This window comes from Setaria viridis, chromosome 4 (assembly GCF_005286985.2).
Source record: "Setaria viridis chromosome 4, Setaria_viridis_v4.0, whole genome shotgun sequence".
Taxonomy (NCBI): domain Eukaryota; kingdom Viridiplantae; phylum Streptophyta; class Magnoliopsida; order Poales; family Poaceae; genus Setaria; species Setaria viridis.
In genome coordinates this window covers 19,147,974-19,171,143 of record NC_048266.2, presented here as the reverse complement: position 1 = coordinate 19,171,143, position 23,170 = coordinate 19,147,974, and the positions used below count along the sequence as shown (strand labels likewise).

Here is a 23,170-nt window from a genome sequence, read left to right as displayed (position 1 = left end):
GAGGGGTGGGGCACAAGCGGGTTATAAAGGGGCTTCTTCGGGCGCGCACTGGTGCGGGGGAGGGGTGGGGCCACGAGCGGGTTATAAAGGGGCGACTGTCGCCGGCCCAGGCGGCGGAAGCCCGTTACCGAAGCCTTCCGCTGGCTGTTACCGCCGCCTCAGATGGCGGTAAAGGCGTTACCGCCACTCCAGACGGCGGTAACGCCTCGACTCACGCGCCAGCAGTTACGCCGGTTGATGAACATTGGCGGGGGCCTTTACCGCCGGCTAAGGCGGCGGTAACGGGCTTTCGCCGGCTGGGCCGGCAGCGATAGCCCAATTCTGCAATTTTTCCATCAAAATATAAAAATAAAAAAAATTCTTCTTTTTTGCCTGTTGGCGATACATTTTGCAGGATGCACATTTTGCAGGATGCCTTGTTATGTTGGCGTTTGGTACTGTACAAGACTGCGCACTTGTCATGGATTATATTAGTGCTGCATAAATGGCCTCTTTTGTTTTCTTTCGTTTTCCCGTGAACTTGCTTATTTCAAGTAGCACAAATCCGTTTTATTGCAGCTGTACATCAAAACAATATTTACATCATAATATGATCCGAGCTAGAATCTACAAGACTGAGTCATGGATCACGCATATCCAAATCAGACCAACTAACGTGCACAGGCGCGCCTAATCGACGACGTCGATGTCGCGGGGCCGGTGACCGACGAACGCCGCGGGGCCTTCCGCGCCGCGCCGCTTCTCCCCGTGGTCCAGCGGCTGCGCCACCATGCCGGTCAGCCCTCCGCCGCTGCCGCCGCCGCCCCGCAGAACGTACCCGGCGGCCCACGCGAGCGCCGAGACGCCCGCGACGCCGAACGCACCGGAGGCCAGAAGCCCCGTCGCGGCAAGCGCCGCGGCCAGCGCGGCCGGCACGATCACCGGGCTGAAGAGCACGAGGAGCGGCGCAGCGAGCGCGAGCCCCGTCAGTGTCGCCGCCAGGGCGAGCCCCGAGGCGCCCAGCAGCGCGGCAGCGAGTGGGACCAGGAGCGCGGCCGTGGCCGCCGTGGACGCACTCGGGCTGGCCCGGAGCGCCGTCTTCAGGTCCAGGCCCTGCATGCGGCGCAGCGGCTCGTATCGCAGCCCGTACGGCGGCTGCTGGTGCTGGTGGGCGTGCGTCCGCGTCGACGTCGTGGCCATGGCGTGGTCACGGGTACGAGGATGAGGAAGCTGATCTGTTTCTGTTATAGCGACGAGCTGGATGCCTGGATCAGCGTGGTGCGACGCGTGGGATGGGTGCATGTAGAGGCACCTGACACGTACTTGCACGTATGAGCTGTGCTCGGTGGCGTGGTGTCATCGACCTGTACTCAAAAGGTTCTCGTGACTAGGCCAGCTAATTGGATCCAACTCTAACCAACAAATTTATTTTTTCAACCAAACTCACCTTATATTTATATTATCTAAATCTAAACCAATCCACCCTACTGATTGATAAAATCTATAGGTTTGTTATAAAAAATTATGGTTTGCTATATAAACCTATGGACTCATATAAAAATTCACATATATTTGAAATAAATGTGAGTCCGACATGTGGATCCTACATCAAGAGCCGGACTCTAAAACTAAAATATTGTATTCACACCTTCAAATTTTAGCAAAATTGATCGAAATTTGTTGAAGAGGATAGAGTTTGACTGCTCGCTACTTTATGCTAATTAGTATGTGTCGTTGTCAAGATTAGCGGATCAAGACTACGGCTAGTAAATTTTTTTTATGCGCGTAAGGCTTCGGATGGTGGCGTAGGAAGACATGGGGTTAGGCTGGTTCGGGCAAGGAAAACCCTACGTCCAGTATGAGGAGCTGCTCGTGTTGCTCACGCGGGATTTGTAGTAGGGGATACAAACAAGAGAGAGAGGGAGCCGGTCCCAAGTCTCTTGGGTGTGCACTGATGCTCTAATGGTGATTGTGTGTGTTCTGTTGGCTTGAGAGTCCTCCTGTCTCAGGGCCCCCGGCTCTCCTTTTATAGCGCAAGGAGAGCTCGGGGTTACAGATGAGTCAGGTGTGAGGAGAAGTGAAAGAGATAAGTTAAGTAAAATAAAATACAAGAAGAGGGACCAAGTCCCTAGGTCGCTGCCTCCTGCTCCGGCCTTCGGCCCCTGCCAGCACGTCCACCGGAGGAGGGCGGCTGCCTTCGGATCCTGTCGACGATCCTCCTCGCGACCGCTGCCGCCAAGCATGATGATGGTGTTCGGTTATGGCAACTGTTGGCGTCGGGGAAGACGGCCGGCCCCTGTTGTCTTGCTTGCGACCCGTGGAACACGGACATCGCGTCCCTGTCGCCAGATACACGAAGCGCGAGAGCAGGCGGAACTCCCTCCTGTGCTAGGAGGCGCAGGACATGAGTGCCTCTTGATGAATTAGGGGGAGCCGCGGCCACTGTAGCCTGTGCGGTTGTGGCTACAGTGCCCCGCGCGGGTACTTGTGACGATCACATCGAGGGGCGCGGGCGCCTTTTTGCGCGTCAGAGCCGCGGCGCATTTATGGCAAGATCGGTGAGGGACCCACGAGATCCGCGCCCTCATCTGGCGGTCTGCGCCCGAGGCGGATACGCATCTTGTGGGCCCGGATGAGTCCGGCCCCCTACGCCCGGGGTCGGGCAAGGTAGAGTCGTGCGACGAGGGGTCGGGCGTTCCTGACCCTGAGACCGCGGGTCGGGCGAGGCGGAGTTCTGTCATCGAGGGGTCGGGAGTGTCCGACCCCGGGGCCCTGGGTCGGGCGAGACGGAGTAGGATGCTCTCTGCCTCTGCTGGGTCAGCGGTAATCGTTATTACCGCAGGTGGTGCTGGCCCTTCATGTTTGTTGCTTTTAAGGGGCATTAGGAGGTCGTTAATATTTCCCCCCAACAGTATGGCTAAACATACATTTGGGCCCTTCATTAAGACCCAGGTCTTAGAATTAAAACCTCGCGTTCATACCTTAAAATTTTAGCGAAACTTACCAAAATTTGTTGGAGATGACTCAATTTGACTATCGGATTTATAAGTCCGGCAGTCCACCAAGGGGTTACCCAAGTGGTTGATTTGTAGGTGAGGACGATTGCGAAACCAAAACTTGAAGGTGATCGCGAGAACACGAAGGGGACACGAGGATTTTAGACAGGTTCGAACCTCGGGAGAGTAATACCCTACATCTTGTATCTTGGTGCATATATTGCTCAATGGTTCGATGTTGGGATACCCTCGGCGGTGCCCTTGGCCGCCTTATAGGTTGATGACCCAGAGTTACAAGTCGGTTTGAATATAATCTACTTGGTAATTACATGGAAAGTAATATGAGTCGAACTGCAATACGCATAGATTTATACTGTCTTGTTATCTTGATGTGTACTCCAAGTAACTTCATATCCTTGGCCCGCATGCCCTGGTCAAGTGGGCCCACTTGCCAGGCCCGACTAGTATCCTGGTTGGTAGGGACCCATGGGATACCCATATCCCTCAAGCCCCCGAGTGATGTATAGGTGAACAGGAACTTGAGGTCATCACAGCGAAGCTTGAAATGAAGTCGGTTGAAGCTGCGATGGCGTCATGGTGACGAAGAGGCTGCGCAGTGCTCAAAATAGAAGAAAATCCGAGCGAATGTAGAGCCAACGCGCAGAGCGAAGACGAGTGCCGAGCTAATGGATGCGGGGATCCAACAGGTCGAAGCAAAGGTTACGGAGAGCATCGCAAGGCGCACTCTTTAGGAGTAGCCCCCGAGCATTGAAGCGATTAAAATAATCAGTCCAATGGTCAAAAAACAAAAAGTCATGGAGATAGGTGCAGCTACGAAGGCCCGCTAACCAAAAGAACACGCCCAAATCTCTGGCAATAAGGTCTTGTGCAATGATAAATAAGCGACAAAGATGCCTGCTCACGGGAGTACTGCACCGTCGGAGTGACTTCATGGTTCTCGTTAGTACTTGAAGATCAGATCGTGTATCACGTGAACACTATAGACCCATATCGGTATGGGAAAGTCTTGTCATGAACCCTCACGAGCCCACTGTAGCACTTTGAATGTTTATGAGCGGACAGGCTATAAATAGACCTATCGTTTAGCACCAAGAGCCATGGCTTGAGTAATAGCACTTGTAGGCTTGAAGCTTATATTTTTTGATAGGAGTAGCACCCACCCAGATGCTTGATGCTAGAAGAATTCTTGTGAGGAAAACCAGGATGCTCCTTCCCTTCTTAGTTTCTGTGGTAAAGTTGGGAGGTAACGATGCTAGAAGAATCCTCATAAGGAGGTTGTATCGTGAACTCCGCCACTTTGTCCAGAACACCGCTAGGGGAAGTGTGTCATGCAGCTTTCTTGTATTGTGTTTTTTTTCTTTTTCTGCGTTGTAGCTTCTTATCCTGGGATTTCAGCTATCTCAGAGCTGTTCACAGGCATTTATAATATGTATTGACAATAATCTTTCCAGGGAATATGATTGTAACTGAATAAAAATATGCCCCTCATCCAGATGTGGAGATTTATAGTGCCACAGGGGCACACCGGCGAAAGTTAGGTGCCCAGCCCCAGAGGATGGAGGCTGGCAGAGCCATGGATGCACGCCGACTAGAATTAGGTGCCTAGCCCCCAAGGACGAGGACTGGCAGAGCCTTGGAGGCACGCCGACTAGAGTTAGGTGCCCAGCCCCCGAGAAGGAGGACTGGCAGATCCACGGAGGCACACCGACAAGAATTAGGCGCCCAGCCCCCGAGGACGAGGACTAGCAGAGCCATCGGAGGCACGCCGACTAGAATTAGGTGCCCAGCCCCCGAGGATGAGGACTTGTGGAGCCATGGGAGGCACGCCGACTAGAATTAGGCGCCCAGCCCTCAAGGACGAGGACTGGCAGAGCCACAGAGGCATGCCGACCATAATTACGCGCCCAACCCCCAAGGATGAGGATTGGCGGAGTCGTGGAGGCACGTTGTTAAAACCGCAATGGAAAACCTACAGATTTCGTCCTACACACACTGTGCTAACTAGAAAATCCCGTAGAATTCGCTCGGCATGTTGTGCCGCAATAATGGGAGGTCCGCACTTTCTGTCCATAGGTTACGTTGTCACTTCTATCTTTGGATGCTCACAGCGCCGTTGCCACAGTCCACTGAGCACTTCATCACCGCGCTCGCAAACCCTAGGCCGCGTTGTCGCAATCCCTAGTCTGCTCACGCATACTCCACCGCCCAAGCCGCCACGCCGCCGTATGCGCAGCAAAACCCTAGTCACCATTAGATCTAAATCTCAAGGTGTGGAGCTCGAAGAAATGGCACAAGCAAACATCCCGAAGCCATCTTCCATCTGGATGAAGTCTGTGATGACCCAAGATTGCCCAGGGCCTTGTTGACCGCAGCCTCCTCGAGTCGCAAGCACTGCTACATTGGAAGCCCACTGCTGGCCAGGATTTCCCGTTGGAGGATACGGTGGAGACGGTGGCCTTCTCACCATTCTTTGAGCGCGGGTTCGGGATCCCTTGTGGAGATTTCTTCCGGGGCCTGCTGCACTACTACCAAATCGAGCTGGTACATCTCAATCCCTACTTGATTTTAGACATTACGGTCTTCATTCACCTGTGCGAGGCATATTTGGGTATTCCCCCACATTTTGATCTTTGGAGGTATCTGTATCACCTAAAACCCGTGATCAGTAAGGGCAAACAAGTTCAGGTTGTTGGGGTTGTGGATTCTCGCTGTGGCCCAAGAAAGTGCAAGAATATTTTGATCTGTAGCTGAAGGAGTCCAACAAGGGTTGGCATAGTGAATGGTTCATCATCCCCAATCAGCAGCCTGAGCTGTTGCCACGCACATGGTACGGTCCAATAGCAATGCCCAAGTGGTTGAACTTGCCGACCTTGGAGGAACAGGTCCAGGTGAATGAACTACTGGCAAAGATCGCCGACTTAAAAGCACTGCTGATAGCTGGGGCCATCTGTATCAACTTCTGTAAGAGGCTGATGCAACCGATCAAACACCGAGTGCACCCGGTGTATGAATACTCAGGGATAGAAGATCCGACCCGAGAGGTGCAGTGCAAGGTGCCCAAGGCAGAGATCACCAACAGGGTGCTCGAGTTCTTCAAGGGCCAGATCAATAACAGGAATTGCCCTAAAACTTACTCGTTGAAGAGGCCACAATCCAACTTGGTAAGATTGTCATCAGCATTGATTTGGCATACTGCATATCTATTTGTGATGTTTCTAAATGATGTGATGAATTAACCAGGACAATGTATTTATATATTTCTCCCCAGCGCTACTACTTGGTGGGGTCGATCAACAACAACCCAAGATCCACCCAACCAACGAGCCCAGCGTGCCGGCCGCCGACCTTCAGTGGGATTCAGACTCTTCCTTTGTGTCAGATGTGCGTGTGACGAAAGAGGGAGTCAGCCAGGCCTCAAATGCTACACCAGTGGGGCATTGGACATGGCAAGCCATGCATAAGCGGCCTGCCTCCAAAGCGTAGAAGCTGAACTTCACCAAGAGGAAGATGGCTGGCAAGAAGAGGAAAGAGGAGGCTACCCCTGCCAAGTCGGCTAGCGACGTAGATGAGGAATCCGACATGCCGAGCCCAGTTGCCAAGAAGAAGAAGTCGGAGCTCAAGGAGACCACCACGGCTGACGTGGTACGCGTCCAGGAGGCACTGAAGGCAAAGATCCATGGCAGGCCCAGCGAAGATACATCATTGGCACCTCCACCATTGCGCTCGAAGTACCGAGTGAAGAAGAATAGCACCCTGTAAGTACCATATGCTTATGCTATCTGTGTTGTAGTTATGTTTGCCGACTAACTTGTGAATTTTTTGTTGTGCTGGCGATGCAGTGGCTCCTGCTATCTGACGATGGTGGTGTGTAGCTAACCAGCTGCTCAGCCTAGACCGAGGCGACCAACGATCGCACCGTGGAAACGTCTCCACCCCCATAGGCTGCAGTTGATAAGGGGGTGTGCACCGAGGAAGTCGTGCTGACTCCGACGTCGCAACGTGATGAAGCCAACTCCGGAGTTGTAAATATTGCCCTAGTCGACCCTGGAGTCGAGAAGGTGGCTGATGAGGAGGCAACAGCTGAGCCTCAACAAGGGGAGCTACCTAGGGATGACCCATTGCTAGAGAGGTTTGCCGAGGAGGTTGACCTTGGTGTGATTCATGAAGAGTCTGAACCCGAGGACTTCTCCGACGAGGATCTTGCGGAGGACATAGTGCGGGATAAGGAAGAGCTTTACAAGCTGTGAAAGATGTCCTTGGACACCGACGTGCTAGTGTTTGTAAGTACATCGTTTGACTTGCATTTGAATTTAAGTTTCCTTGTAGAACTCCTAATATTGAAGTGTAAACTGAACCTGGCTGCCCACGCGCGAAAGAGGGTGATAGGAACTTGGAGGGCCAAGCATTATCGCCTAAAGGCAGAGCACCTGGAGGCCGAGCTCAAGAAGGTGAAGGAGGACGCCGCTAACCAGCTCCTGCAGCGGAACCTGGAGAAGGATGTGCTGGCTGCGCACATGAAAGGTAGGGTGTGCCAACCTATTTTAGTCAGTTTTGTCCTTGCAACCTTGATGCTGATGCGAGCTTGTTTGGTTACGCAGATGCCATGATGAGGGAGCAGAGACTCCAGCAGTACCTCAAGGAGTAGAGGACTCCAATGCACTCCTTTAGCAGGAGCATGACACAACGGTCAAGTGTGAGTATGCAGTATCGCAGAAGCTGGCCTGCGAAGTCAATGTGCACAAGCAAACCAAGCGCTGCTTAGAAGCTGTTGTAAGTGATCTCCAGAATGACCAACGTGTAATTGCAGGGCTGGAGGTAGAGCTGGAGGAGCTGCAGAAGGCAGCTGGCTATGTGATGGACATGGTCCATCCGAAGGCCAACCCAATTGCATCAACACCATTGCTGGATCGCCTCAAGGCTGTACCCAGTCAGCTCAAGGCATTGCTGAAGGACACTGCAGTAGAATGTGTCAAGAACGCCTTCGCTTTGGTGGCATCACACTTCCCAAGCTAGCCTTGGAATGCGCTACGACAGGAGTCGCGGCTAAGTTCAACATGGAATGGATTCCAGAGCTGGCTGAGTACTATCATGATGTGGCGGAAATGATTGTAAATGACTTGGACCTGTAGGAAAAAACTTTAAGATGTATCAAGCTGTGTGATGAAATGTCTAATGTAATGTTCTTAGTCGTATGCGGTGAAAATAAGCTTCATCCCTCCCTTGGTGCATACCACAGGACAGCGTGTAGCTGAGGCCTGTAGCTGCTAAGCACCTAGCCTCTCTTGACCAGCATCATACCGAGACCAAATCTCGAGCTTGTAGGAGGGGTGAATGCAAGGTTGTCTAGGTTTCGCGAGCTAGGACGCCAACTAGACGAGTTAGTCATATAGCCTTGAGAGGGGGAGGAGAGAGATGCGGGACCCAGAGGTTGGCGCTTGGGGGAAGCCCCCGAACTTGTGAGGGAGCGGGCTGCTGAACAGGTCGGACAACCCCCGAGTGTCAGGGACAGCTCGAGAAAGAGAATAGTAAGGCAGTAGGTACGCAAAAGAGCCATAGATGTTTTATTTATTCAATATAGAGGGAAAACATGATACATAGCTTTTTAGATCTAAGGGTAGAAGCACTGTAAATGGTCGATCTTCCATGGATTGGGGATGCCGGAGCCGTCTACCTATTGGAGTCGGTAAGTGCCTGGCTGGATGGCAATGAAGGGGCCCTCCCAGGGAGCAGCCAACTTGTGCATGTCCTTGGTGGACTGGACCCGGCGAAGCACCAAATCACCAACGTTGAAGGACTATTCCCTGACACTCCGATCCTGGTAATGCCGAATCTGCTGGTTGTGGCATGCATGCTGGATGAGGACGACCACACAATGCTCTTTGAGGCTATCGATGTCAACCTGTCGACTTTTTTTCACCTCGCCTTCCTTGTAGTACTAGATACGTGAGGCGCCAAAGGCCATGTCGGATGGAAGGCCGGCCTCTGAGCCGTACACCATGAAGAAAGGGGTGTAGCCGGTAGCCCGACTCTTTTGTGTTCGTAGGAACCAGATGACATAAGGTAGCTTGCATAGCCACTTGGTGGCGTACTTGGATGCCTTGTCGAAGATGCGCGACTTGAGGTACTGAAGGACCATCCCAGTTGCATGTTCGACCTGACCGTTGCAACACGGGTGCGCTACTGAGGAGTAGTATACATCGATGAGGTTGTCTTGGTAGAAATCCCAGAACTCGAAGCCTGTGAATTGTGCGCCAAGGTCGATTATGATCCTATTTGGCACTCCGAAGCGGTGCATAATTTCCTCCACGAACTGAGCGAATTTAGCTGACTCGATGCTGGCAATAGCCTTGACCTCAATCCACTTGGTGAATTTGTCAACTGCCATGAAGATGTGTGTGTAGCCGCCCGGGGTGGTCTTGAAAGGTTCGGCCTTGTCCAGCCCCCAACGTGCGGAAGGCCAGGATAGTGGGATGGTGCACAGGGCCTGAGCCGGAAGGTGTTGTTGCTTGGAGAAGAATCGACACCCTTTGCACCTTTGGATGAGCTTCTTTGCATTGGCTATCGCTGTTGGCTAGTAGAAACTAGAGAGGAAGGCTTTACCGACCAAATTACCCAAGGCAGCGTGGTTGCCACATGTTCCCGAGTGGATTTCATGTAGAAGTTCAATGCCCTCACTACATAGAAAGCACTTCATCAGGATCCCTGTAGATGCAACTTTCTTGTAGAGCTCCTTGCCAATGACGACGTAGTTTGCACTGGGCTGACCTAATTTTTCATGCTCTATCTTGTCCTCTAGCACCATCTGATCAATGATCAAGGCTATGAATGGAGCGTGCCAGTCTTCTTCTTCTTCAATCATCATGACATCAGTAGCTTTTGGGTTAGCTGGAGCCTGAGCGCTACCGTCGTTGACCTGGTCTGGGTCCAGGATTTTGATGGAAGGTTTCCAGAGATCTTGTACGAATATGCTGGCCGGAACCTGCGCGCATTTGGAGCCAAGCTTGGACATGACATCAACAGTGACATTGTGGTCCCTAGGGACATGATGGAACTCAAGACCGTCAAAGTGGGCCTCAAGCTTGCGGATTTCCGCGTAGTAAGCGTCCATGGATTCCTTGGTTCAATCCCAGTTTTTATTGACTTGCTCGATGACAACCTTTGAGTCACCATAAGCAAGGATGCGTTTGATTCCTAGAGAAACAATGATGCGTAGGCCATGGATGAGAGCTTCGTACTCAGCGCCATTATTGCTGGCCTTGTAGTGGATCTGGAGCGCATACTTGAGCTGCTCACCTTTGGGAGATATGAATAGGACCCCACGCCGGCTCCTTCGAGGTTGAGGGGGCCTTCAAAGTACATGGTCCAGTGTTCTGGCCTCTCCAGGGAAGGTGGCTTCTAAATCTCCGTCCACTCGGCCACGAAGTCGGCTAGAATCTGTGACTTGATTGCATGATGCGGGCAAAAATCAAGGTCAAACTCACTGAGCTCCATGGACCACTTGACAACTCGATCGTTGACGTCCCTGTTGTGGAGGATTTCACCGATGGGGTATGATGACACTACCCAAATTTTGTGCCCTTGAAAGTAGTAGCGTAGCTTTATTGATGAGATTGGAACTGCGTAGAGCAGTTTCTGAACCTATGAATAGCAGATCTTTGAGTCGTTGAGGACCTCACTGATGTAATACACCGGTCGTTGTACCATGTATGTCTAGCCAGATTCTTGGTGCTCCACTACTAGGATGGTGCTGACAACATGCGTCGTTGTGGAGATGTAGAGGTACAATGTTTCTTGGTCGGCCGGGGTCATCATGACAGGAGGAGTGGTGAGGAAAGCCCTTAGCTCTTCGAGTGCCTTGCGGCCTCGTCATCCCACTTGAATTTGTCCGTCTTTTTAGGAGCTTGAAGAACGGCGGACCTTTTTCTCCAAGTTTGCTGATGAAGCAGCTAAGGGCTGCCATCATGCCAGTAAGCTTCATGACATCCTTCTTGTTAGACGGTTTCGCCATGTTTCTGATTGCGTCCACCTTAACGGGGTTGGCCTTGATGCCTCGCTGGCTGACCATGAAGCCTATGAGCTTTCCAGACAAGACACCAAAGATGCACTTGCCGGGGTTAAGCTTCCAACGGTAAGCTGGAGGCTCTTGAAAGTCTCCTCGAGGTTGGCTATGAAACTTTCCTTGTCCTTTGTCTTGACAACCACATCATGGACGTAAGCCTCAACATTTCAATGTAGTTGTTTTGTGAGGCAACCCTGGATTGCCTTCTAGTAGGTGGCACCGGCGTTTTTCAACCTGACAGTCATGGTGTTGTAGCAGTAGATGCCGAAGGGCGTTATAAATGCTGTCTTGTCTTGCTCGATAGGATAAAGGGCGATCTGGTGATAGCCTGAGTAACAATCGAGGAAGCAGAGCAAGATGCTCCCTACCGTAGAGTCAATGACTTGATCAATGCGCGGAAAAGGGAAGGGGTCCTTAGGGCAGTGCTTGTTCAAGTTAGTGTAATCAATGCACATTCTCCATTCACACGTTTTCTTTTTTACAAGGATTGGGTTTGCTTACCAGTTGGGATGCTTAATAGATGAATCCGGCAGCTAGGAGCTTAATGAATTCTACCCTAGTGGTCTCCTTGCAATCTTGGGCGAAGTGATGGAGTTTTTGCTTGACCGGCCGTGCAATCTTGCTCAAGTCCAAGGAGTGCTCAGCCAGCTCCCTAGGGACACTAGGCATATCGATGGCTTCCACGTGAATATGTTCGAGTTTTCCCGGAGGAAACTAGTGACCGCAAGTTCCTATTTCTTCGAGAGGTCAGCCCCTATGAGGGCCGTCTTTGTTGGGTCTTCTAGGTCGAGGTAGATTTTCTTCACCCTGGGGTCGGTTGCAGTGTCATGGGCGTGGGCTCCATCTCAGGGATCACGAGCTTGTCCTTGATCATCCTCTAGGCCTCGGCTACCATGGTGGTGGCCTTAGCTGTTAACTCCAGGGCTTCTGCAAATTGCACTGCTTCGGTGTCGCATTTGTATGATGTCTCCACATCACCGTAGATGGAGAGGACTCCGTTTGGGGCCGGCATCTTGAGGATGAGGTAGGTGTGGTGCAGGATTGTCATAAACTTTGCTAGCATGGGCCTACCAAGGATGGCATGGTAGAAAGTCTTGAAGTTCACCACCTCAAATGCGAGGTGCTCCGTGCGGTAATTGGCTTGTGTGCCAAAGGTGACCGGCAAGATAACTTGGCCAATCGGGTAGGACCATTTAACGGGGATGATGTCATAGAAGGGATCTTCATAGGGCTAGAGCCGCTCGAAGTCAAAGTCCATGCACTTCAAGGTATCGGTGAAGATGATGTTGAGGCCGCTGCCATCGTCAATTAGCACCTTGGGGAGTAGCGCCCGGTCTATGGTTGGGCAAATCACCAGCGGATAGGACCCAGGATCTGGGATGTGGACCCAGTGATGTTTCCTAGAGAAGGTTATGGATTGCTCTGACCAGCGCAGATACTGGACTGGCTGTATGGAGGCAAAGTGCACCTCTCGCTGACATAACTTCTGCTGGCGGTTGCTGCAAAAAGCATTGCGACCGCCCACAATAATGTTGACTTGGCGCTCTAGTCATTGGAAATCCCCATTCTGGTCAGCACCGGGCCATTGGGCATCTTGATGTGGCTGGTCACGATGCTCCTCTCGGTTTTGGTCATTGCGATCATCACGCACGCAGTTGTCGCGGTCGTTGCAGCGGCGGTCGCGGTCGTCGTTGTATCGATTGTCTCGGCGTCGGTCATCGCGGATGTTGCGATCATCACGGCATTGGTAGTCGTGCCTGTTGTCATCCCGACGGTAGTCGGTGTGGCTGGGCTGCTTGTATTCCACCGGGGCGCCGAGTTCTTTCTTCAGGTCTATGCAATCTCAAAGGGTGTGATTTTCCCTTTTAGTGAAGGGGCACGCAACGCTGAGGGTTTCGTCGGATTCTTCCCGGTTGAACGTGGTCGGCCTAGCGGGATCAGCTTCGGTGACGAGGACCTCGGGGGCCCTTTTTTGAAGTCGAGGCTCGTATCGTGCTTGTGAGTCATCATGAATCGGCTGGTCGTATTCATCGGTCGGACGGTGCTTGATGTTCTGGAATAGAACTTTCACCGCCTCTTTGATGTTTGCTTGCTTGTTGATAACTTCCATCATCTGCCCAACCATCTTGGGGGCAGCATCATACATTTTGTAGAACATGGTGTGGTTCATCAGGCCGGAACGGAAATACATGATGACGTCACAATCCTCAACGTTGGCCAGCCTGTTGTGGTTCTCGAAGAAGTGGTTGGCATACTCTCGGATGGTTTCACCTATCCTCTGATGAACTTGGCCGGGTTTCTCTGTGTTGCCAGGTCAGTTGTAGGTAGCCTGGTAATTTTGCGTAAAAGCTTTAGCGAGCTGACCCCAACTGTCGATGCTATTTGGAGGAAGGTTCTCCAACCACAGGAGCGGGGCAGGACCCATCACCACCGGGAAGTAGGCAGCCATCTGGTCGTAGGTGTCATTGGCGGCTTTCACCACGGTACTATACATCTTGAACCAGATGGTGGGGTCAGAGCGATCATCATACTTTCATTAATGGCCAGCTTGAATGTGGCCATCCAAGCAACAGCTCGAAGGCGTGCAGTGAAGGTGGTGAAGCCATCGATCGCCATGTCATCATTGTCATCAAGGTAGTACTCAACGGGTGGGGCCCTGGGGCGTTTGCTGTTGTTGTGTCTAGGCGGATCATAAGCGTCTTCAGGGGCGCCGTACATGTAGTCGTAGTTGGCGCATCGGCGCATCTCATCTTCCTGGCGACGGCGATCCTATCATTCAACATTGTGGTTGAGTCTAGGAGTGCCGTAGTCGTGGTCGTACTCGGTGCGGCGTCGAAGCTCTTACTCATTACACTTGTTGTGGCAGTTGTTTAGGTCAGGGCGGAGGTCGCGCAACACATCATAGAGGTCATGTTGCTGATCTGGTTGATCGTGGTCCTCATCATCGCCTCTCCTGCCGTGGGGGCGGTTGTCATTATTACCGCATTGAGGGTCATTGTTGTCGTTGAATGGTGGGTTAACATTCCGCTCCATCACTTCTTTAGGGATTGGCTCCATCCAACCTCCTGCGCGGTCGCCTCACCAGTGGTCGGATCTGCTATGCCCGGATCAGCTCTGAGAAAGCTAAGTAGCTGTGCACCGAGAGTGTGCCGGCCGGTTGTTGGCCTGCTCTTCAATATGGGCGTTGGCAACTTGGAGTCGCGCCCAGATTCGTCGAACTTGGTCCGAGTTTGGGAGATTTTCCAGGTCAGCGTACACAGCCCCTAGGTTAGCCTGGGGTGTAGCGAAGACATTGTGGCCGGCCTGCTCGAGGTCAGCTAATAGATTGCGGGTGCGTACAGGGCGCATGCGTCTGTTCCGAGCGCCGCCTTGGTCGGCATTGTTGCAATTGTTGCGGGGTGGTTGGCGCTGGTCGCCTGCTCCGTCCATGTTAGCAAAGGGTTGCTTTTGGGCATTGCTTGCTCCGGTTGGCGCCGTGTTGCACGGTTCTGGTGATGTGCACATGCCTAGGGATTACGTGTGATGAGTAGTTGTGGCCCGATCTTCTCAAAGGATCCGCGAACTTGATAACTATTGCTGCGCGAACTGATGATGAGGCAGTGCACCACGAGTTCTACACACGCAACAAAGTGCCAAGACAATCGCCCTTCCCCACACCAAAGAAGCCAGCCCATGCAATCATGCCGTAAAGACGTGAAGGCACAAACTAGGTGAACGTGGTTTGGTGTTATAGAACTCCCTCAGGAATTGAAAGAACAAGTTTTGCAAGCCTCTCGAGACTCATGAGTGGTTGTTCTTGATAGAACACAAGTGTCACATGAATTTTTGATAGCCTAGAAGTACTCCTCACGTCCTAATACAGTTATACTTATAGTTCAAGTGGGTAACTTCAGTTTCCATTAAAGCTTAATTGATATCAGCTAGTGGGGAAAACAAAACAACATGGATGTTGGTTTTGTGAAGTGTTTGGTCTTCCTGTGCTTGTAGAGTGACATGAACAGTAGCACATGGTGTCTTTCCATCTCCTTGGACCTGATTAATAGGTGGCATTGACATCCTTGACTTGCACTTGAGCATAATTTGCCGCTATTTGTCCTCTTTTAGCTTCTTTGTCTTGGTTGAATGTAGTTGCAGATTTTTCTCAATACTTGTAGCAGCCTTGCACATCCATGAATTAAGTGGAATCTAAAATAAAAGTGAAAACACAATATAACAATTCAAGATGTAAATTGTAATGTGTATTTAGAGATAGCTTTCATCTTTTTAGCCATGAGTTTTTGCACTTGAAGAATTCATTTGAACAACACTTGTGGACTAAAATTATCATCATTCCATGCACTTTCATATACTCCATCATTCCTAAGAATAATAAAGCAATGACCTGAATGCATCGATGAATCTTCAACATCATTTGTAACAAATGCAAGGTTAGCGTTTACCTGAGCATTTATTTCCTTCTCTAACTGTTTTGCCCGTTGTCTTGTAATTGATCCAATAATGTTAATAGCATTTTGTTTAGGTATGGGAGAAGTGTCAATGTTAGGGATATCCTCATCATCTGGTTCCTGGTGTTACAGCCTTCTTCTTGAGATTCCGTTTTGCCATCCTGGGGTGGCTCATCAGCAGAAACCACAAAAGCTTTGCGATCATGTGTGGAGGAGTTGCTCTCATCGTCACTTCCATATGGGTTTGGTGTCAGGATGATGTGGGGCACCTGGAATTCGCCACAATCCGGAAACTGGACGGGTGTGAGTGGGTCTCTAGATTAGATCTGGAAAACCTAATCGAGCTTGGTGGAGTACTCGGCGGCCGAGTTCCACAGACCAAAGGGGACGCAGGACGGACCTTGTGCCGACCTTGTTGAACATAGCGTCACCTCAGACAAATCTATGCACTCAGCAATAGTGCTGTTGATGCAATCTAGCCGCGGGATCAAATCAGAGGGCATGGGTGGGCGGGCGACAGCAAGTAGATCTGGAACCCTCTCAGAGAGAGAGAGAGAGAGAGAGAGAGAGAGAGATTGCCGACTTGCCGGGCGAGCGGTGAGACGGTGCTTAGGTGAAGAATTTGTCCTGCCAGAGTAGATTCGACATAAGACGAGCTGACGATGGATGCCAAGTTGACGAAAGAAGCGACCAGATCGGAATCCGCCGGTATGGTCCCGAAACAAATCTGGTTCGGGTTGGCGAGCAAGTCCTTCATGCTCTTGGAAAAACAATGCCAAGACGGGATGCCATCGAGGTCGCTAGGAGGATCTCGCAACCACCCCTACCTAGCACACCAACTGTCGGATTTATAAGTCCGGTGGTCCACCTGGGGTTACCCAAGTGGTTGGTTTGTAGGAGGGAAAGTAATCTGAGTTGTCAAACTATAATACGCGTTCCATGATATCCCGGTAGATTTGGACTGTCTTGTTATCTTGACATGTTGTTGACGCCGGATTTTGATACGTGTTTGAATCAGCGTCAGAGAAGGGAAAAGACGTGCTGATGCGACGAGTTAAAAGCTACAGTTGAGAATTGGCCGATTGAAGCTACAGTATTTCGGCCGATTGACAAAGGGGTCGGTAAGGGTTGGCCGATTTGGAGCTAGAGCGGCTCGGCCAGTATGGGCCTAAGGTGGGCCGGAGAAAAGATTAGCTAAAAAAGGAGATTGGCCCATGAAATATGATAACCAACTCCGATACGAGTTGTGTTTGTAAATATTTGTTATCATTTAAAATTAGAGATAGATCCTAGTTAGTTAGGAAATCAGTTATAACAGGTTATAAATAGCCATCTCTAGAGGTTTGTAAAAAACAACACATCAATCAATACAACCAATCTACTTTTTCCTCGTACTTTACTTTCAAGTCGGCGACTTCGCCAAAATACTTTTTCTTTCACGAGTTCGTACGGGTTAGCAGGGCTGCATCGACATGATCTCCGACCGATTCTGTAAGTTCCGTTTATCGAGTAATATCTAAGCTTTAACTTCAGGCGCATCGCTGTTGTTTCGTTTAGATTTATTCACCAGTTATCGATATTAACTAGAATCGTAGGTTCTACCTGTTATTTTAGTTTCTATCACCAGTTATTCAGCTTGAGATACGAACTGTCGGCTTTTATTGCTTTCTTTCTTTATTATCATATAGTCGATTGGATCTATCGCGAGTGTTGTTTTTCTAGCGTTGTTTAGTTTCCTCTAGTAGCGTTTCTTTACGATCGCTACGCGGTATCGGCAGTTTTATAGCTGGTTACCTCTACAGTGAATCGGCCGATTCACCAACACACTGTTGAAGACAGATCAGAACTCTAGCCGATCGGAACTCCTGGAATTTAATACTTTTATTTCCTTGTCAATCAACAGGTCAAATTGACTAGCACGCTGCGAACTACACCAAGGCGATAACCTGAACAGGAGTTAAGCAGATTCTCCCGGGTCGTGTGTCCGACGCTGAGGGTCATCAGTCGATTTTCAGCGCCAACACACTTTTGGCACGTTCGGTGGGACCAAGCACCACTCAACATGTCGAAGGCTGCTGAGGTTTCCGAAGACAACGTCATTGAAATCATTGAAGCATATCTCAAAGATGACCAGAAGGAAGAAGTGGCAAGACATCTAGAAGAATACAGGAAGACATGCTTGCAATCCTTTAGTCGTACTAGAAGCGGGGAGACCATCAAGAAAGCTCCTCTTCCAACTCCCCGCCACATCACCATCGCTGAGGACTCTGGGAAGATGTCTGACATGATTCAACAGTCTGTTTACCAGGCTATGATCGACCAGTCCACAGTAATGACCAACACGGTATACAACACCGTCATCAGTTCCTCGGTCAGTGGCGTGGCTCAGGGGTATCAGGGACAAGTTTACGCCCCGCCCATCGTAGCTCCAATCAGAGGCTTCTTAGCGGCACCGAGCGTGTCTCACTCGGCTCCTCAGCCGATACCGATGCAACACGGAGGGTACAATGCTTCAATACCCCTGGGATACAGTGGCGCGCCATTCTGCCAATTGCAAACGCCGCCTCAGCCTGCTCAAATTTCCTCTGTGCAACCGCTGCCCTCAAACTCGGTACTGTGGGGAACACTAGCAATGACGGTCGGGCTACATCCATTGACTAGTTATGGGAACTCTCCAACCCAGGCATCATTCCAATCGGCCATCCGGCCGACGGTCCCACAATATTAGCTGGCCATGCTAGAAATTGGCAGGGGGGGCAGACATTGCAGAAACTCTCAGGGGCGCAACACCAATGATACTATACGATGAAGCGGTAGATTCCCTACGTCATCAACCATCGGCTACTCAGCCGATTGCCCAACTAGACAGCACACTCTGATCCACTACCCAGCCATGGCACCACCAGTCCAACAACATGCACCGATTCCTCAACCAGTCATGCATCAGCAACAGGTGGATTGGACCACAAGGATAGCAGAAGTAATTCAAGACCAGTTTGGGTTGAAGCCAAAGGTACAAACCTACACGTACAAAATGCCATACCCACCCGCCTACGACCTGTTGCCGTTTCCCCATCGGTATAAGGTTCCCGTTTCACCAAATTCTCGGGACTAGATGATACGTCAACGGTGGAGCACGTGAATAGATTTATTATCCAGTGCAGGAAAGCTGCCACGCAAGATGCTCTGCGAGTACGATTATTCTCGTCATCCCTATCCGAATCGGCCTTCCAGTGGTGCACTATGCTGCCGCCTAATTCCATCATTACTTGGGCCGATTTGGAGAAGCAGTTCCATAAGTATTTCTTCACGGGAATCCACAAGATGAAGCTCTCGGATTTGACCAGCTTCAAGCAGAGGAGTGACAAACCAGTGACCAGTTACATACAGAGGTTCAGAGAGATCAGGAACAAGTGCTACACCCTGGTCTTGACTGACGCTCAGCTGGCCGATATCTCCTTCCAAGGTCTCCTGCCACACATCAAAGAGAAGTACGCCTCCTAGGAGTTCGAAAGCTTAAGTCCAATCGTCCACTGTTTGTCTAGCCAAGAGGTGCGCCCTTTCGACCAATGAAGAATTTTTCAGAAAAAGGTGGCATACGTGGAGGGGTCTGAATCGAAGGAAGAGGCCGAAATCGGCCTAGCAGAGTGGGTAAAAGGAAAAAAGCTGATATCGTGCCCGTTTGGAAAGAAAGAACCAGAAGCATTCGGCTTTGACACGTCAAAGGCTGATAAAATCTTCGATTTGCTTCTCCAAGAAGGGCAGATCAAGCTTTTGCCTTATCACACAATTCCATCGGCCGAACAGCTCAAAAAGATGAAATATTGCAGATGGCATAATGCCACATCCCAAGACACGAACGAATGCAAGATCTTCCAACAGCAGATACAATCAGCCATCGAACAAGGAAGACTCAAATTTGAAATTCCGACAAAGCCAGTAAAACCAATGAAGATCGATCAGCATCCTTTCCCTGCCAACATGGTCGATGCAGGAGGAAACACACTCAAAATGAAGGTGCTGACGTCAGAATCGGCCAGGAGAAGTGGCACTGTGGACTCTAGAAATCAGGCCACGGTCGAGGATGTCAAGGAAAAGGACGGACCGAAGATGAGGGTGGAAGATCAAAGAAGTCACGTAGGCCTGTCACCTCCTAAGACCTACTCAGCAAGTATAAGCGACAACAAGAAAGCTTGAGACGCCGTGAGGAGATGATGCGCCGACACGAAGATCATTGGCGGTGCCCGTTCTTCATCCACTGCTGGGAGAACAACCTTAGATTACCGTCGGCCGATAGCTGCCCCGAGTGCAATGGTCAATATCGCAGCGGTCACCCATTCAAGAGGTCACGGTCCATGGATCGCGGACTAGAGCCGATCAGCAGATACAGGCGCGAACAAGAGGATCAGCGTGTTTCAGTGCGTGATCAGCTGGGGGGTAGAGTTGACCAGCATGATTGACTAGGGGGCAGGACCAACACACATGATCGGCTAGAGAGGAGGGCCAATGCCAAAGTCTCAGACGAAAACCCCCTAGGACGAGAGCCAGACTGGGAGTGTGCAAAACCACTGGGTAAACCAATGAACCTCAGATGGTGCCCAGACGGTTTGACTAAATCCCAGAAATGAAGAGTCCAGCATCTGCGCCAATGGGAACAACAGGAAGAAGAACAGAGGTAGACGATGGATAAGAAAGAGGGCAGGTCTCGAGTCTGGCGCCCCAGAAGAAAAACTGGCGAAGAAGATGACAATCAGGGGCCGGCAGCTGACGTCAGCATGGTGTTCATCTTGCCGATGGAGTTCATGGTTCCCGCCAATTGGGGTGACGCAACAGAAATAGAGGAGCAAATGGCACAATTGGCTTTGGAACCAATGACAACCACTTTTGAGAAACCCGAGGATGAAAAACGCCAACATCTTAAGGCTCTGTTCCTCAAAGGACATGTCAACGGACGGCCGGTCACTAGACTACGGGCGGACGGAGGCGTTGCGGTCAACATCATGCCGTATGCTATAGGCAAAATTGATGAGGATCTGACCAAGACGGACATGATGCTCAAGGATTTCAAAGGCAATGTGTCCCCGGCCCGCGGAGCACTCTGCGTCAACCTCACCATCGGCAGTAAGACCCTACCCACTACTTTCTTTATCATTAATGGCAAAGGGTCCTACAACATGTTGCTCGGGCGAGATTGGATACACGCGAATTGCTGCATCCCATCTACAATGCACCAATGCCTCGTCCAGTGGGTCGGCGACAACATCGATATAGTCACCGCCGATTCCGCCTACAGTGTTGCCGCGGCCGACGTGCAACAGTGGAGCTGCGAACACGTCAGGTGCATATCTAGCAGGACCTTGGACACCGATTTCCTGAAAGTGTCCGATTTTGGCCTACAGCTGATCTAAGCAGTCGGCTCTGAAGAATCAGACTAGATGGATCAGTTCGTCCGAGAAGACGGGAAGCTTGGGCACGGATTTACGTTGGCTGATTCATTAGAAATGGTGGACTTAGGAGATGGCAGCAAGCCAAGGCCGACGTATATTAGTGCTAGTCTAGACAGCAGGTATAAGCGTGAATTGACGAGTTTGTTAAAAGAATTTAAAGATTGTTTTGCTTGGGAATACCATGAGATTCCTGGTCTAGACCACTCCATTGTTGAACATCAGTTGCCTATAAAACCAGGGTATCGGCCGTATCAGCAGCCCGCACGACGCTACAGCCCTAAAATTCTACCTGATATAAAGGCCGAGATTACACGATTGATTGAAGCAGGATTTATTCGGCAGTGCCGTTATGCCGAGTGATTTCCAACATCGTGCCCGTATACAAGAAAAATGGGAAGTTGCGTGTGTGCATTGACTTCAGGAATCTTAATCAGGCTACGTCGATGGATGGGTATCCAATGCCGACAGCTGATGTTTTGATAGATGCCGCCGCAGGACACAAAGTCATCAGCTTCATGGACGGTAATGCTAGGTATAATCAGATATTAATGGCCGAAGAAGACATTTCAAAAACAGCTTTCAGATGCCCAGGCCACCTCGGTTTGTTCGAGTGGGTAGTGATGACCATCGGTTTAAAAAATGCCGGAGCTACGTATCTACGGGCTATGAATTATATTTTCCACAAGCTTATTGGTGTCCTGGTGGAGATTTACATCGACGACGTCGTGGTCAAGTCAAAGAGGCATCAGGAGCATCTGGCCGATTTGCGAGAGGTATTGGAATGCACAAGAAAGCATGGATTGAAAATGAACCTAAACAAATGTGCCTTTGCCGTGTCGGCTGGACAATTTCTAGGATTCATGGTCCACGAGCGCGGTATAGAAATCAACCAAAAGATTATAGCTGCCATCAATAAAGTTGTAGCCCTGCAGAACAAAACTGAGCTACAGTCCCTAATCGGCAAAGTTAACTTTATCAGGAGGTTCATATCCAACTTGTCCGGGCGTATTCAAGCCTTCAATCCTTTGTTGAAGTTAAAACCCGACCAGAAATTTGTGTGGGGACAGGAACAACAAAAAGCGTTGGAGGACATCAAGCAGTACCTGATCTCACCGCCGGTGTTGGTTCCGCCACAGGCTGACAAGCCATTCAGACTATACTTATCGGTCGATGAACAAGCTATTGGATCGGCGCTGGTACAACAATTCGAAGGAAAAGAAAGAATAATCTATTATGTCAGTAGAAGACTCTTGAACGTTGAGACTAGATATTCCCCAGTAGAACGGTTGTGTCTTTGTCTATATTTTTCATGTACTAAACTCAGGCACTACCTGTTATCAGCAGAATGCATAGTTGTGTGCAAAGATGACGTGGTCAAGTACATGTTGTCATTGCCAATTTTGAAAGGAAGGATTGGAAAGTGGATTCTAGCTCTATCAGAGTTTGACCTGAGGTACGAATTGGCCAAAGCTGTCAAGGGCCAAGTAATGGCCGATTTCGTGGCCCAACATTGTGGACCAGGAATCGCTGTCGTTGAGCCAGCTCCATGGACACTGTACTTCGACGGTTCCTCATGTGGGGCCGAATCAGGAATCGGCATCATCCTCATATTGCCTCGAGGGGCAAGTTATGATTTCTCTCTGCCGATAGAGGCATCCGCCACCAATAATCAGGCGGAATACCAGGCTGTCCTAAAGGGTATCCAATTATTGAGAGAAATCAAGGCCGATACGGTGGAGATTTTTGGGAATTCCATGCTCATTGTCGATCAATTAACTGGGAAATCTGAATGCAAAGATGATATCTTAAGGATTTACTATGAAGATTGCCTCCAATTATTGAAGGAATTCAAGTCTGCAATTATTGAGCACATTCCCAGAAGTTATAACGAGGAAGCTAATAAGCTCGCCCAACACGCCTCCGGGTATCGGCCGATTCAAGGGGTCATGTCTCTGGAGCTTGCAGCCGATGACTGTGTTGGGATACGAGGTAGGCTACGCTAGCGCAAATCAAAATTTCTACCGCGTATAACCAGGAAGAACTGCCGTATAAGGATCACGGGATTACCACTCGACGCACTACTGGTGCGGAAGATGTAGATATGCGTCGGTGCAGTGAAGACGATCACGTAGTCGTACGTAGTCGATCAACGTAGTCGTACGTAGTCGATCACGTCCAGCAGCTCCTCAGCAGCTCGTCCACGTTCACAGCAAGATCGCCTCC

The 23,170-nt window shown here is 50.4% G+C and overlaps 2 protein-coding genes across 2 annotated transcripts; both read right to left on the bottom strand.

Moving 5' to 3' along the window:
- Positions 1–522: 522 nt before the first annotated feature.
- On the bottom strand, positions 523–1,404 carry LOC117853510 (oleosin 16.4 kDa). Its single transcript, XM_034735849.2, has one exon. The coding sequence runs from the start codon at positions 1,279–1,281 to the stop codon at positions 670–672; it is 612 nt and encodes a 203-aa protein (XP_034591740.1). The 5' UTR covers positions 1,282–1,404; the 3' UTR covers positions 523–669.
- A 7,527-nt stretch (positions 1,405–8,931) lies between these two features.
- LOC117853508 (uncharacterized) lies at positions 8,932–10,104 on the bottom strand. The gene is made up of 2 exons (XM_034735848.1): positions 9,601–10,104; positions 8,932–9,480 (listed from the first exon to the last, which is right to left on the bottom strand). The coding sequence occupies exons 1-2, from the start codon at positions 10,102–10,104 to the stop codon at positions 8,932–8,934; spliced, it is 1,053 nt and encodes a 350-aa protein (XP_034591739.1).
- Positions 10,105–23,170: the final 13,066 nt, after the last annotated feature.

Bases quoted from the DNA above. Each gene is read 5' to 3' on its own strand.
- LOC117853510 (XM_034735849.2), bottom strand. From the start codon at position 1,281: ATGCACCCATCCCACGCGTCGCACCACGCTGATCCAGGCATCCAGCTC.
- LOC117853508 (XM_034735848.1), bottom strand. From the start codon at position 10,104: ATGGACGCTTACTACGCGGAAATCCGCAAGCTTGAGGCCCACTTTGAC. The intron at 9,481-9,600 runs GTCGGTAAAGCC...CTTCCGGCTCAG, and splicing joins ACGCTGCCTTGGGTAATTTG to GCCCTGTGCACCATCCCACT.